Consider the following 15597-nt stretch of genomic DNA (forward strand, 5'->3'; position numbering starts at 1 on the left):
GTTCGGTGTGTGAATTTGTGATTTGAAATTCCTCTTTTAACCAGCCATGTTGCTCATTTGTCAAATACATGTTTTCACAATTTCAAAACAATCATTTTTTGACTCGATGAAGTCATAATCAAAGTTTAGTTTAGTTTTTAATGGAATTGTAACTACTTACAAGATGCCCTGGTGTTGGAGAACGGGAATCTTTTAGTCCTGAGCCAGGGACGTCCAAAATAGGCCATTTCATCTGCAGGTACTGTGGGCGAGAGAAATAAAGAAGAATTAGGCAACAGAAACTTGACACACTGCAGGTTAAAACAGTCACCAAAATATTAAATACAGAAGATTAAACCAAATGCATTAAAATACACTTGATAAAGAGACCAAGTGAGCAAAATCTAAGGCTCTGTTTTGCACAAAAACAACAACTCTAATATTTACTGTTACTAGACTGTAGGGATTGAAGCGTGCAAAAGTGGGATGAATGATGTGAGATATCCCTCAGACACCTGTAGCAGACCCACATGGTGGCTGGAGTCAGACAGGGAGTTCTGGCACGGGGGAGAGCAGGGAGAGCGATGTGAACACAACGGACTGGTGGAGGACTGTGAAATTGCCGTTTGTCAAGGAAAAACAAGAGGCCAGCTGTGGGCGCCCGTCGCTGAGCGGGTGGGAACAGACAGCTGGAAGGAAGCCCCGTTTACAGAGCAGCAAAGAGGTTGAGCTGCGGACTCGGAGCTAACTCCATTGGTTTGGCCTTTTGACCCCAGACATAGTCCCACCCTCATTATCTTTCACACATGTATCAAAGTTATCATAAAGGGTCCGTGTGTCTTTGCTCTCCCTCGTTTAGTCTCACATGTCTTAAAGATTTCCTGCACTATTTAACCGCTGCCCGTCCCTTCGCCGCTCTGCCACAGAATGCTGTGTGTACTCAGAGAGGTTTGTGTGATTTACGGCTTCATGCAACAAGCTGTACATTTTTTTTGTCCTCCAGCTATGGAGATAGCATGAAGCCAGAGCTCCAAAAGCACGGCTCAAACATCTGGTTTATGGATCAGTTTAAATACCGGACGCAGAGGCTTGTCATGCATGTGGATTTTTCTCTCCGGTACAATTTCAAATTAATTATAATGGTTTTATAGGACAGGTTATGTTTTGCTCGTCCAGGCCCATGTTGTGTGAGACGAATGAATCATAGTTCATTAATCGGGATGGCTAGTAGCATATAATGGTTTATAAACTCTATCATTAAGCGGTGGTTTCACAATAGCCCCATGCAGCTGTTATTCATTTACAATGTATACTGTTGTTTTTATTTACAAAGCGTTGCGCTCATGAATTCCTATGCACAAACAGTTTGACGTCCACCCATAGCAAACATGTGACAAATGGATAAGACAAGAAATAGTGTCTGACACTTTCAAATAATGACTGACAACAGCAGTTCAAGAATATATGCAAAGCTTTGTCCCCGTGCTGCAGGATGAATGATGACAAACAAGCAAACTGGAGGAGTCATGCATTCAGGTTCTGATTTTAAAACTTCATTCATCACTCAGGGTTTGTAAGGAGGAAGGAAGCTTGGATGGCTGTGGGTTAAAAATGGAAAAGACATTATAGCAGGAGGGGGAAAGGGAGAGGAGGGAAAAAAAAAACATTTTCAGGAATGAGTTTGTCGGAGCAGGCAGAGGGTATTGTTTCCTGACAGCTGGGGTCCAACAGAGCACCGAGGCAGGGGGAAGGGGACCCTTTTTCCCTTCCAAAAGGGGGGAAATTCTTGGAGTTGACATCAGCTCTCTTCATTTTCACTATACTGCTCAGGGCTGAATCGTAGGTTCCAACTAATGGGCCCAAGCCCATACAACTGTCAGGAGGCAGTTGCTTTTAGAGGCTGCTAGCTCCCTATTGAAACTTTACTCTGCTGTGTGCATGGCGCCTAATGAATGCTGCTCTCTGGAGAGAAAATCCAAAACAATGCAGTTTTCTCTGTCTAATCTATGTCAATCATGAGTCCTTCCACAAATGAAACGAGCGCTATTGTGAGCGTTTGGTCTTGCCCAGCCGTGCCCACCCCGGCTCTCCCACCCAATCCATCCCTTATTTGACAGCTTCTGCCAGGACTGAGGAACATGCCCCCAGGCACGTTTTTTCCGAGCGCCTACTTTTCTTTTAATTGCCAGCGTGCCCCTATGGAGCAACTGTTCACACAGTCCCTGAAACATCCAGTCAGGTAATGCCAGTCGCACACTGTCACATTAGCTCCAGTCCAGACTACAGCAGCACTCACTAACACATGAGAGGCAGAGAGGAAGAGGAGAGAGGGAGGAGGGAGGGAGGGTGTTTGAGTTGTTTCAGGAAACAAAAGGCGAGGAATTGTGGGTCGTGCTGCTCAGCAAAAACTTTCTCAGTGTTTTAGTGAGAAGAGAAAAAAAAGGGAAGTGTAAGAAAAAAGTTAGGACAGCTGAATGAGAGACAGCACTACAAATTAATGTTTAAAATAGTTATGGCATGTCTTAAGTGGTATTTAATGTTTGAAAAAGTTTGAAAAAGTTAATATCAATGTTACTGCAGGATATTTAGTGACTCTTTATACATGCCCTTATTTTACTAGAAACAAATACAGACATATGGTCGGGGCCCATAGCAATGCCTGTTTCAGCATGGGACCTGGAAGCCTGGTAAATCGACTCGGACAGACTACTGAAGGAAATGTGTATCTAAAGAGAAGTTTAGATGATCCATTTTCATAACTCTCTAATTGTCTTCCAGCCTTCCCTGTTGCCTCCAACACTCAGAATAGACTTCAGTAGAATGTGCTACTTTTACAGGACCCAGATGCGACAAAGGTGGCAGTGATGCCACTGAAATTTTCCAAAAAGCTACAGTGGAGCCCTTTGGTTTTCTGAACAGAGAGAACGCAACATATGCTCAGGGGCATATGGCCTGCCAGAGCTGGGTTCTAATTGTTACATCGCTCTCACAGAGCGAAGGAAAACACAGCCAAGAGTCTTTGTCATCTCTGAAGTGTGTGGTGCCATACTGCAGGCCAACATCAGAGCACGGAGAAGAGACAGATGTCTGGACATTTGCTGTCAAACTAAGTCACACACTTTGCCAAAAACCCTGAAAAAAAATCCCCAACTTTTCTAGCTACTGTCTGGCGACTTCAGGGCCGCATTGAGAAGTCGCCGTGACGGTCAAAAAGTAAAGTACAAAATAATATAAATGAGGACAAAATGTGAAAAATTACACATAAAACATTTATTAAGTGCAAAAACAGCTGATTATATGTGTAATAATTTACTATCTAAAACAGATTATATGTTATTATGTCTAATGCTGAATTACATTAACTCAACAATGCAAGAGCAAACAATTAGAGCAAGTCAAACAACAAACAAAAGAGTAAATATGTATAAAGTGGCAGCTCAGACGCTTGTGAAATGGCTCAGCCTTGTGTTGAATAGCAGAGCAGCAGGAATGCCACCGTGGATCGCTCCAGCAGATAATGTCAATCACCTACTGTGTGGAGAACCCCTCCCCATTGTTTTCTTTTACCCCCCAACAGAAAACAAATGGGCCGCACAGCTTGCTGTTTGGCTGAGGTGTTAATTACCGTCCCCTGCCCATATGAACAGCAACTTCAGACAATGGCCCTGTCAGGCCCCCTACACTCAGGCCCTCCCTGGTTTGCTCTGCTGAGATCACCTGCTCATGCGGGGCCATTGACACCTCAACTTGATCTATGCATGAAACACAATTAAAGCTTTTGCAACAAAGACAATGTGATAAGTAGCCCCGCCTTGTCTCAGAGTTTGCATTAAGGCTCTTTGTTTACCAACATTAGAGGCAATTACAGTGACAATTCTTAAGCAAACCTCGGCAGCCTTTGTGCTAATTACTGTGTAATTGATGGGGAAACGACAAGCAGTTTAGCTGGTCAGACCCACAATGCACTACTGGGCCACTGCAAATTTTTCTGAATGGGGACCATGTCCTATTATCTGGTCCGCTATGAAGTAAGCAGATTAGTCAGGGAGGAAGTTATTAATTAAAGCTATCTCAAAAGAACTTAGCAAGAGACCGAAACAAGAAATATATTTTGGAGATAGTGGAATATGTGAAGAAATGTGTATTTTTCTTAAAAAAAAAACATCTTGCCTCATGCTGCAATTAGAGGCTGTACAAAAACAAAACCTAAGAACCACATTTTGTCCATGTTTCTGCTCACCACTTGAGTTACATATACAGCCAGTCTCTTTACATTATATTAACCGTGAGAAGCCTGCAGTGGAGATAGCACGGCTAATGGCTACCACATTTGAAGTGTCCATTAGCCCTTAGAGGAATGAAGTTAAGTGACTATGACAGGGGCACTCCCTCAGTTTGCCGGGCCTCCATTGTGACCCGGTTGGTCGTCCTGCACTCTTATTCACAGCCAGCAAAAAAAACTGGGTCAAAGGTCAGATGTCCAGAGTGCCGTGGTTTCTATGGCAACGTGGCCTATTAAGGCCAGGCTCATTGGCCTCTTAACATGCTCTTGTACACAAAAGAACTATTAGTGCAAAGAGGGAGAGAGGAGAGGGGAGGCCGCTCAGGGGAGGTCCTGAAAACACGGCCACAAGGTTTTTCCAAGATTTCAAGATGGTTACACTCTGCCTGCCGCTCCGTTTACGTCTATATGTAACACAAATTGAATTTCAGCATGTAATAAGTTTAGAGGACCGTAAGTAATAAATGTTGATGTGGGAAATGTAATCAAAAAAACAAGCTTTAAATAAAGTTGTTTAAATCCGGAAAATAATTCCCAAAATTCAGCATGTATAAAGCCAATGGTGTCACGTGACTTCCCTATGCGTACAAGGCCAAGCTGGCCAGCAAACTTGGTTTATTTGAAAAGTCCTGGGAGTGAATTTACTGCTGTTTCAGTAATAAACCGGCATTAACAAAATACAAGGCCAAGATAAACCCCCTTAAAGAGTGTCTTTAACATTCTGTCCCTGTGAGTGAGCTGCGACTTCAGCAGGACTTTGCATTTTTGCAACTCAAGCAATTATTTCTATCAGGGTTTATTTTGTTCTTCCCTTTGCATGACATGATCCTGAGTTATTGCTTTCTCTATATCCACAGCTTTAGAGCTCATACAGTATGAGTCCGTCAAATAAAGCCGCTGTTGTTCTTATTCTGTCCCATTGACACTCAGGTACGGATGCAGTTCAGTCTGACTCAGGTTACATTTAGGAATAAGTGAGTAATTCTGTTAAAGAGCACTACTGCAGGTCACATAAAACCCACTGTATAATTAGACACACCAGAAAATAATTATGCATCTGGTAAGAGCAAGGCCGTCTCATAAAGACAGAGGAGGGTGCGGGGATATTCAAGTCAATTATGTGCAGTCAGTTATGTGGTTTCCCGTATACCTGGGAGATCTGCTTCCAATTGTCACACACTGCTCCGCTTATAATGTCAGTGTGATCTGGTGTCAGGATGGACTACACCTCAAATTTCATAGATGCCGTCCTTTTCCGTCTCCTGTGGCATTGTTTGTCCAGTCGCACAGGAACACAACTTCTTTTATTGTTTGGGGAGTAGCCTCGTTTCATTGAATTTCACAGCAGTAAACGTCCATATAATTAACTCCAGAACACGAGGTGGTTACTAGTGGTTTGCTGGATGTTTACAGTAAAGCTCGACTTAGAAATCAAATGTGTGTGTGTGTTCGGGTGGAGGTGTGTGTGTGTGTGCATCGAAGTCTACGCCAATGACACACAAGTGAGACCTGAATTTTTCGTTTATGACCGAACACAAATTGACTGGAGACAGCATGGGTTACCAATATAATACAGTGTTTCCTGCCAAGGCATTTAGGAGGCAATAATCCAGCATGTACCCCTCACACTGAACAGGGTAAATACCACAGCGCTATAATCACTCCTAACTCTCTGCTAAGACATAGAAATAATCTTTTTCTCTTCTTTTTCCAGAAACTGCGGATAAATTGCTGTCCTGGCTCCAAGATGGTGGAATGAGCTCCCCATTGACATCAGGACGGCAGATAGCTTGCACATCTTCCGGCGCAAACTGAAAACTCATCTCTTTCGACTCCACTTCGAGCGTTAGAACTATTAACGAAGCACTTTTATACTAATAAAGGACTGGCTTATCTATAGCCAGTTGAGTAGCACTTGAAATGTTTGGCTCTATGAAACCTGATGTACTTATATGATTCTGTTTTCTTCAAGTTTGTGTCTTCCTGGTCGAATGTACTTATTGTAAGTCGCTTTGGATAAAAGCGTCAGCTAAATGCAATGTAATGTAATAAATATTGACACCGTCGAAATAGTAAATATGTGTAAGTCTGCTAAAAGTGTGTCTAGAAGTTTTTTTTTCTTTTAATGACAAGGGTACAGAGGGTGAGTGTTTCTTTTTTTACTCTTAAGAGCAGCGGAGAGAGGCATCTTGAAGGGGAAAAGTCAGTTTTGTAAGACTGAGGTGGGCATAAGTGGGTGTAGTGGAGAAGGCAAGAGGGAGGGAAAAAAGGGCCTAAATTAAACACATTTGTTTCTGCTCTCACATACCACAAGTCTTATGAAAACAGAGGGCTGATTGTGTTCGCTCTGCTAGTCCACCCCCCACCTCCTCCTCTCCCTCTCTCTCTCTTCACCACCACCCAACACCCCTTCCCCTGCAGCAGCCTCCCCTCCCCCCCACACACAGCTGCCTGCAGATGCCTCCTGTGTTTGCTCTCCGAGTGCCGGGCGCGATTCTCCAGACTCCTGGGCCCTGCCTCATCTCACTTTTTACTATCTGACATCCCTATCACCCCACTGCTAACTCCACTCACTCCACTCTCCGTCTCCTCTCCACCCACCCCGACACCAAGCCCCCCCCCCCACCCCCCACCACCAACCCCCGCTCTGTCTTACTCAAACACACACTCACATGCCTCAGGTATGTTTCGACACTCGGCCCTGTCGCAGGGAAACAGAGACTTACTGTTGGGAGTTAAAATTAAATTCCTGTGCATTTTGAAAAATGAACACGTTTAAATTGATTCAACTGGGTTATAAGCTACAAATGTCTCTACTCTGCTATTTCTAAGAGACTAAATACAATTTAAATGTTCTATTTGGGGAATAATAATCTCATATCAAATGTGAGCCATGGTCTGTAACACAGCATCTAATTGAATGAGAAAATATTAGCAAAAGTAGTTTTGAGCTTCCAGTGTGCCACAAATCGCAGAACATACTACCATGACATTCCCCAGGATTAGTTATGCGTATTGTCAGCAGACAGCACGGAGGTCTGGCACGTCGCCAACACATTTTTATACCTTAAAACATTTGTAAAAGTCATTCGTCTGCAATCTACTGGCACACTGAGCGTCGTGATATTAAGTGATAAATCATGATCCAGCCATTTGTTTGGCTGTCCATTTAATTCACATTCAATTTTAGAGATGTTCTTACATGTCTGAAACTTAGCCAATTATATATCTTCTGTATGTATAGGTTTAAGAAAAGCCTTTAGAGGAGTCACAAGGCGGGAAGAGGTTGGGTCATAAGGTCCCCCACCTCTTCAGGGTTCATCAGGTCTCTAGAAAGCAAAACAATGGAGTAGAAACAAGGGAAACCCAAGATATGTAATTTATTTTGGCATTGTCTATGGAATAAATAACTTTTTTACATCCTTGAAGACAGATGTTTTATAGGAGCTAACATTTAAACATGAGCTGTTCCTGTTTTATAAGTTGCAGAAAAATGTCTTCATAACATTAACCAGACTACTGTGAACTCAAGGCTGGACATGCTATTTAAAAACAATATATACAGCTGCTGCTATCTTTCAGTTTCTATAGAATCTAATGAAAACGGCAAGGTGATTACGATCAGGGGCTGCTGTAAATATCAAATTCCCTGGGACAGACTTTAGGAGAGGCCCCTTACAATTACACAGTATTCAGGAATGCAGCGCATGAACCACAGCAACATGGAGCTGAAGACAAAATGCTCACATCCAGATTTGGACGTTGAGCTCACACCACGTGACAGAAGAGGTTTGCGAACGGTGTTAAAAAAAAGTAGTAAAGTTTATCTTTCACGAAGAGCTGTTTCTGCGACCCCCCCATCTATGCCACAATGCAACAAACCTCCACTCAATCCAAACTGCACACTTCTGCAAACAATTAGCGTTAACCCAAGAACTGTAAGCTGCTCAGAGAGGGAAAAAGAGAAAGAGAACGAAGGGGGAGTGACTGGAGAAAGAGGGGTGCTTGTGCACAATTACAGCAGGGATTTATGGCCTGAGAAACAATTTATAAATCACAGCGCCTGAGCTAATGTGCTCCAGATTGTTCTCCATGCAGCTGCAATTTTGGTCTGCGTGAAACGGCATAATAAACCTGGCTGGAGGACATGTTTGGGTGGTGGGGCCGGGAGAAAAGTTGAGTTTGTGGGTGGGGGCTGATGCAGGCGGAGACGTGGGCTTGCAAACTTTCTAAGGTGTTTGGAACAAAGAAACTTTTTTTTCCATGTGAGATTTTGCTGAGGTGCATTTTTGACAGAGAAAGCGTGAATAGAAGCTGGCATCCCAGAAAAATACATTCTCAAGTTGTGCAAAAAATACCAATTTAATGATGGTTATAATGTGCTTACACAGTAGCTGTACACTAAATGGTACACAAGTATTCCAAAAGTGAATAATTACACAAGTTTCCACGAGAAACAATGAAAGTCAAGCCGTACATTTAGGACAGTTTTAAGACTTCATTGTGAAACTGAACTATAACCCTGTAATTAGACTTTCAACATAAGTTAAAATTAATTTTAGGTTATAATAGGAAAAGACAAATGTTGCAAGCTGATCCCTTCATTGTGGCTGTAGGCTGGTGTGGAAGAAGGGATCGGATGTGTGGAGGGGAAACCTGGGCTTTTGTGGCCACTCAGCCAACTGGCCCTGAACCTTGACCTCTAACCCTTCACCCTGGGGGGCAAACAAAGCTCTGAGTGACATCTGAAACTAGACACTCTGTGGGGAGAGAGTGTCTGGACAGGACTCAAATAACCCCATTAACTCCGCAGAAAAGATTTATGGCTTTTTATTCTACCCCTGCAAAGAAATTACGACGAGTTGTGCAGATCCGTCAAAAAGAATCAAGCAATTAGAAGTGTGCACCGAGTCTCGTCTTGTTTACTCGCCAACGTCACCATCTTGCACGAAGATAAGCAGAAAAAGTTCCATAATTAACGAGTGGAGTTGTGATTAGCGGTGATACACACATATGCCAGCAGTTAAGTCTGTATCCAAATAAATTCTGCTTAATACGAACATCATGAGGCTAATCTTCCTGCGGGTTTAAGAGAGTCACTGATGCATATTCCCAGCAGCTCCGATGGATTCCATACAATGGATTACGCAAACAGCTCTGGCATTAGTGTACTGTAAACAAAAACAGAAGAGAGGAAAGTTGATGGTAAAAATGCGCAGAGGTGAATGCGAACCTCCGTCGCCAGAATGCTGAAAGCCACTGTAGTATTTAAATCAGGCGAGGAGGGAGGAAGACTGGGCCAAGCATTCTGTAGCTCAGCTGTGAGGCTCTAAGCCGTTGCCCTAGGGTCTTTGTCCTGCCTTTCAGGGCAAGTCTGAGGTAGTCAAAGACCCTATTCATGGCCGGCGCTCCCCCTGCCAACACACCCATACAGCCCCAGTCAAGTCAGCCGAGAGCTATAGAGCCTTCCCATTTCACACGAGAATCAGACCTGCCCCTAAAGCCTGCTTCAGGGATTTCCAATAGCCAGCCCCTCCAACCCATGTACAAATCAAACAAAAGGGCTCCTTGGCCTACTCCATGTCATATAGGGCTGATTAGATCTTTTTTTCCTAATGTAGCTACTCTACGTTAGAAGCAAATAAGTCCGTCACATTTGTAGGGATTTGGTGCACAGCCATGTTAATGGATGAGGGATTATGTCAGCGGATGCCGTCCAGCGCTTCTACGTCCATCATCCCATCTAGATTCACCTCCTGCTCATACGCATTTTAATGGAAAAACTTGAGTATGTCAAGTGATAAAATCTCAGAACAAAGACATCTAATCATGCTGATCATCTGAAGCAGGGGGAATCCCTCAACTCTACACAGGGTCTTGTGTCTGAGAAGCACAAGGTCCTCGACAACAGCCATTACTCATAACTAATCAACATTTCATTACCTCATAAATTGAAATTGAGCAGATAAGGTCAGGAGAAAGTGCTATTCTGTGGCCAAAGTAAAACATATCAGAAGCTTCTGCTGTTTATTCTAACAGGATCCACAAGTCTGGTTTCAGATAAGGAGGCTACACATTTGAAATGAAAGTGCCTTTGACTTCGGCTTTAATTTAATTTATTGCTCCGCAGAACATTGTGACTTCTTAACAAGTACAATTGGTTTATGAGGGTAACTGGGGGAAGCAAGGGGCACCCGAAGGTCACGTTCTTATCAATAAGGACGAGGAGCAGGCTGATCTAATGGGGAAATTGTGCTTATGATATTTCACAAACAATTACAGGCAATTACCCGTAACCTTAAGTTAACTTAAACGGATAAAAAAACAGACTCATGACTAAATCAAATAGGTCATACAGTAGCAATGCCATAGTTATTTTACGTATAAACAAATTCATCATAATGTTGCCACCAATATGGCTGTTTAGTAGAAAATGTAGTTAAAATCTATACTTTATGTATGCTATTATGCTTTCATGTGGAGAGTAAACATTTACACACTAGACAAAGACAAAATTAGTTATGTACTATAAACATATTTTAGCTATTTAAAAACTAGGTTAATATTTCCCCATTGCATTTAAGACAAAGAAAGCTGAAGTAACTGCATAGTAGCATGTGTCAGGGCATATAAATGTATTAAACATGGAAAAAAATCCCTGTGGCTCTGTTTAAGATTTATGTAGTTAAACATACGATCCATTACATTCTCTGCTTGTGTTTTTAGAGCCGGAGCTAAATTCAAATTACAGATGGCACTTAGGCCTCATCGGTTACATCACCAGTTACAGCTGTGAATTTATAGCATAATGTACGTTTTGATTTTTCCATGGGTATCAAGTATAAGATAGATACTGCCCCATAAAATAAATAAAGGAGGAACGTGTCAGGGAAGTTATCATCTGACTAACTTTGGGGTTTCCCATAATAACCATAAACTGGTTATAGTTAAGTATGTTGCATGTGTACGCAGGTGCAATGGGTTGACATGCGTTCGTCAGGGGATGTGAGCCGCAGCGGTTATCCTAACTCGCTCCACCATTACAGGACAACCTCAGTGGGAAGCAGCCAAACTGATTTATAACTTCAACCAGGAGAACAGCTGCTCAGCTTGCTGTCAACTAACTCAGTCTGGACGGATATCCATCCACTTCTTAATTTAGTATGACCACTGCAACCTCCCAGATACTACGCAAGACATGGCCTTTACCAGGGAGAACATGCTCAATGTGAACTGAAGCAAAGTCTGATACAGATCTTAGTATTACTGATGCAACATGTGCCTGATGTGATACTTCTCCTGCTGTTTGCTGATTGGCCTGTGACTGTAAGTGAAAGGTAGAGCATTGTGGCCCATGGTGAAGAAACTCTGTGGGAGACAGAATCCCTCAGATAAGTGAGTGCCTCTGGGTCTGGAAGCCGGCCCACCTCGGGATAACAGGCAAGAAGAAATGCAGGACCCGTATCTGCCCCAGTTTACGCTCCCACCACCACCACCACCACCACATCTCATCAACAATCTCTCGCTCCCTCTCTCCTGATGCCTGCAGAGCCTAAACTGAAAACAGCTGCTTGGAATACCAGACTGATGAAATCCTGTTTAGGGCTTTTTCTTTCTCTTCCTGCTGTACAATCACGTTTTATTAGAATGGAGTGAAGCGTTTAAGGTACAATTAAAGAGGGAACACATTTCTTTATGTGAGCTAAACAGTCGTGGGGATATATAGGTATGAGAGGGCTACATTTGGGACAGTCCAACAACAGAGGATAGTTTCGTATAAAAACTAAATGGCCTGTTATCACTTCATCTTAAATGGTTTATTATGCACATAAGAGACAAGTTGATTTTTGGTCTAAAACTATTTGCTTATTAATCAATTGTAGCATTATTTTTGACAGAAATGTCCCCAAATCACTACTTTAATCCTCTTTATTTTGAGAATTAGTTTTTTGAATGGCCGTTGTGCAATATTATCTGGAATTTGCAGCTCAAACTATTACATAATTAATCAACTAACAATGTCAAAAAAGAGAAAGAGTAACCATAAAGCAAGAAGAAGCTGCAAAGATCTCATTTATGGATACAAATGACTGATTATCAGAAATAGTTTCAGGACCAACAGGTTCAGGACTGTCAGTCTTTGGGAGTGAGTCTGACTAACCTCCTGGTAAATCCAGCCCCCCCCCTGCTCCAGGTTAAGACCACAGAACAGACATGACTAAGCTGGTATTCACATGACACATGATACGTGTTTCCACCGCCCACACCTCACTCTCGCAGAGCTTCAATTCGTGCCAACAAATATATACCTTTCTGATAATGAGCAGATGTGGAGGACTGGAGATAGCAAGCGTCGTCTTTCCATCGCTTCCACTCATCTGTCATCTCTCATAACGGTTAAACCCTGCAGTGACAGTAAGGGCGGACTGGATAATATCCTGACATTAGAATCCCATACTGAAGAGGCAATATGTTTTCAATCGAGAAATACGTTTTTAATTGAAGATCTGTTTTGAAGCGTATTGAGACCCCGAGAATCTCCATTCAAGGCTTGTCCTACCGAAAGATTTACACCCCTGATGTAGACATGTTTTAGTTTATTGAAAGAAGAGTTTTGTTGTTGTTCGTACAACATATCTTAAACTCCTTCAATGCCAGAGGGAAAAGCAGAGTTTTTGGAGTGAGCTCAGGTGCATTAGTGATCTTCACCTTTGGCCAAATGTATCTCAACTCAAACACAAGTTTGAATTTTCCCAGGCAAAAGCAATGTACCAAACAGCGCAGAAACTCTGGCCAAACACAGCGGATGAGAAAAACACATTAATTGATAAAAACACATTTGCACACATATTCGTCTTGGCACATCAAAGGGATTCATTGATGTCACTGAACATGGGGGAGTCTGCGGCTGGAGAGGGGAGATGTTGGTTATCCTTTCCTCAAAGGGTGCTGAGATGCTCCTGATGGGCCACGCGCGCGAGAAGCCAGAGAGCGCTATAAACAGAATTTCTAATGTCAAGCGGGCGGGTGGGTTTAGGTAGTGAACTAGCAGAGAACGGGGTAAAGGGAGGAATTGACGCCAGCTCAGGCTTTCCACAGAGACCAAAGAGGGAAGGATACAGACCAGGACTGACACCATTTCATACACTTCCACTCAACATAGCCTACAACAGACTATGCAGATTTGTTCTTGGTTGTCCCTTTCGTACACATCACGGCACAATGTATAACCAACTTAAATGGCCTTCTTTAAATGTAAGAAGACACACGCATTGGCTTCAGCTGATATTTAAATGCATTTATCTTAACTATCCCCCTTATTTAAAGCAGTATTTCGTACCCTACTCACCAATTCATCAAGTTAGACATTCTGTTCAGATTTATTTCTCTGTCCCCTCTGCAAAAAAATGTATTGGCAGAAGAGCGTTCATGTTTAAAGCCCCAACAGACTGGAATACTTTACCTGCTGCTATTAGATCTGTTGCATCATTGGGTATATTTAAACATGCATTGTTATCTCACTTTCAACTGGTCTGTACTTGTTATAACTGATATTGATGAAACTGATTTGCTCGACTGTCTCAAATTGTAATGATTGTATGCATTGCTTGAATTGTACTTAACAGACTGTATGTGTCTTGTCTTGTGTGTCATGTTTTGCATTTTGTCTTTTTGTTTATGTATGTCTGTAAGTTGTTGCTATTGTCGGGACCCCCTTGAAAACGTGATGGTGCATCTCAAGGGGTTTATCCCAATGAATAACATTTCTATATATATATGCTAGGAAGTCAACGTGAGCACGCTCTGAAAATGAACTGCATGTTCCTGTAAGACTGCATGAGAAAGTGTATGCGAAGCTACTGAAGCTAATAACATTATATTAGGATGTGACATCCACTGACTTTAATAGTCTTTGGGTGATTTTTACACGTAACGGCAGATAAAGAGGCTCCTTTCTAATCCCCACTTTAAACAGCGTTGCTTTGTGTCGCACTAATTAAACCTGACCTTGATTACCCTTACGTAACATAAAAAGTAATTTGCTGAGACACACAGTTGTGGAAATACGCAACCATTGCAACTGTTATCAATTAAAATGCTTCTATTTTTTTAAAGTGCAAATATCAATCCAAACAACGCCCTTCCTCTCAAACTAAATCATGATTAATATAATATTTCAAAACCGTTTTTTCCCTAATTTAATTTCCTTAACCCCAATACTGAGTTCATCATCGAAATGAATCACTCCAGGCGAGGGCTCTCAGCCAGCGATGGCATTTCTGCGGTTGCTCGGGATCTGTTTTTAATTGAACAGTGCCACTAAATTGATGTAGATGTGTTTGCCTTTGAAGGAAAACTCTTCTAAAAACTATAGACCTAGTCAAAAATGTTTAGCTCTGTTGACACAGTGCTTGGCTGAAAAAATATTTGCGCCCTAACGTTCAGGAATACAACTCTGAGGGTTGTCAGACTGTGAGCCCTGCACACTGTTCCCTCTGTTGCAAAGTATCCACACAGCCTCACCTGCACCCCCCCTCCACCCCCGACACTCAAACTCAAACACACACACACACACACACACACACACACACAGACGGGCAGCACGCATGGTTGCATGTGTGCAGACTCTCACACTCACTCACACACACAAACACATGGTGAGCGAAATGCCAAGTGAGCCACCTGATGAAAAGACACCTCCACACAAACAGCCTTTGCTTATGCAGGGAGAGGCCCTTTATTCAGCGGGACAATGTCTGTGTTGACTTTTCTTTGTCTGCACATTTTTAAGCACCAAAAAGCAGCAGAAAGAATGGAAAAAAAGAAGTCAGAGAGGCATGCAATCGTGGCCAGCGACATGTTCAGACTTATACAAGCTCTCCATTCATATGTCAATCTCAAAACATTTTCTACTCCACAATCATGCTCTGGAGTCCCACTGCGTATATTTGATGAAGATATATTCGAGTGGCTAACCTCGCTCTCGCATACGTGCAAACCTCTCACACACAAGAGGCATTTCACTCTTTAGTGATGATGATGATATACTCGCTGAGTTATCTAAAAGTGCTGATGAAGCGGGCAAGAGGTGGCGTCAAGCCGAGTGTGTGCTCACCAATTAAATCTGGCACTAGTCTGTCACTACGGGAACAATGAGGCGATAATCACATAAATTAATTAACAATACGCTTGATTTGTCAGGGAAGATAAAACTTGGTCTAGCCCCGCACACCACAGCAGGAAGAAGTCTGGAGGAACATCTCTGCAAACATAAAACCTCCTCCTCAGCTCTCAGTGGATTACAGCAGAATGTCAGCTCCGAGCAGGCTTTAAAT

The 15597-nt window shown here is 42.6% G+C and overlaps 1 protein-coding gene across 2 annotated transcripts in view; it reads right to left on the reverse strand.

Moving 5' to 3' along the window:
- Window positions 1-15597, reverse strand: part of tcf7l1b (transcription factor 7 like 1b) — a 33010-nt gene that overhangs the window by 13398 nt on the left and 4015 nt on the right. For both annotated transcript variants that reach the window (XM_034238296.1, XM_034238297.1), the window contains exon 4: window positions 161-241. In XM_034238296.1, coding sequence (XP_034094187.1) covers window positions 161-241 — 81 coding nt within the window. The remainder of the gene's footprint in view (window positions 1-160; window positions 242-15597) is intronic.

The sequence above is a fragment of the Gymnodraco acuticeps genome, unplaced genomic scaffold, assembly GCF_902827175.1.
Source record: "Gymnodraco acuticeps unplaced genomic scaffold, fGymAcu1.1, whole genome shotgun sequence".
Lineage (NCBI taxonomy): Eukaryota > Metazoa > Chordata > Actinopteri > Perciformes > Bathydraconidae > Gymnodraco > Gymnodraco acuticeps.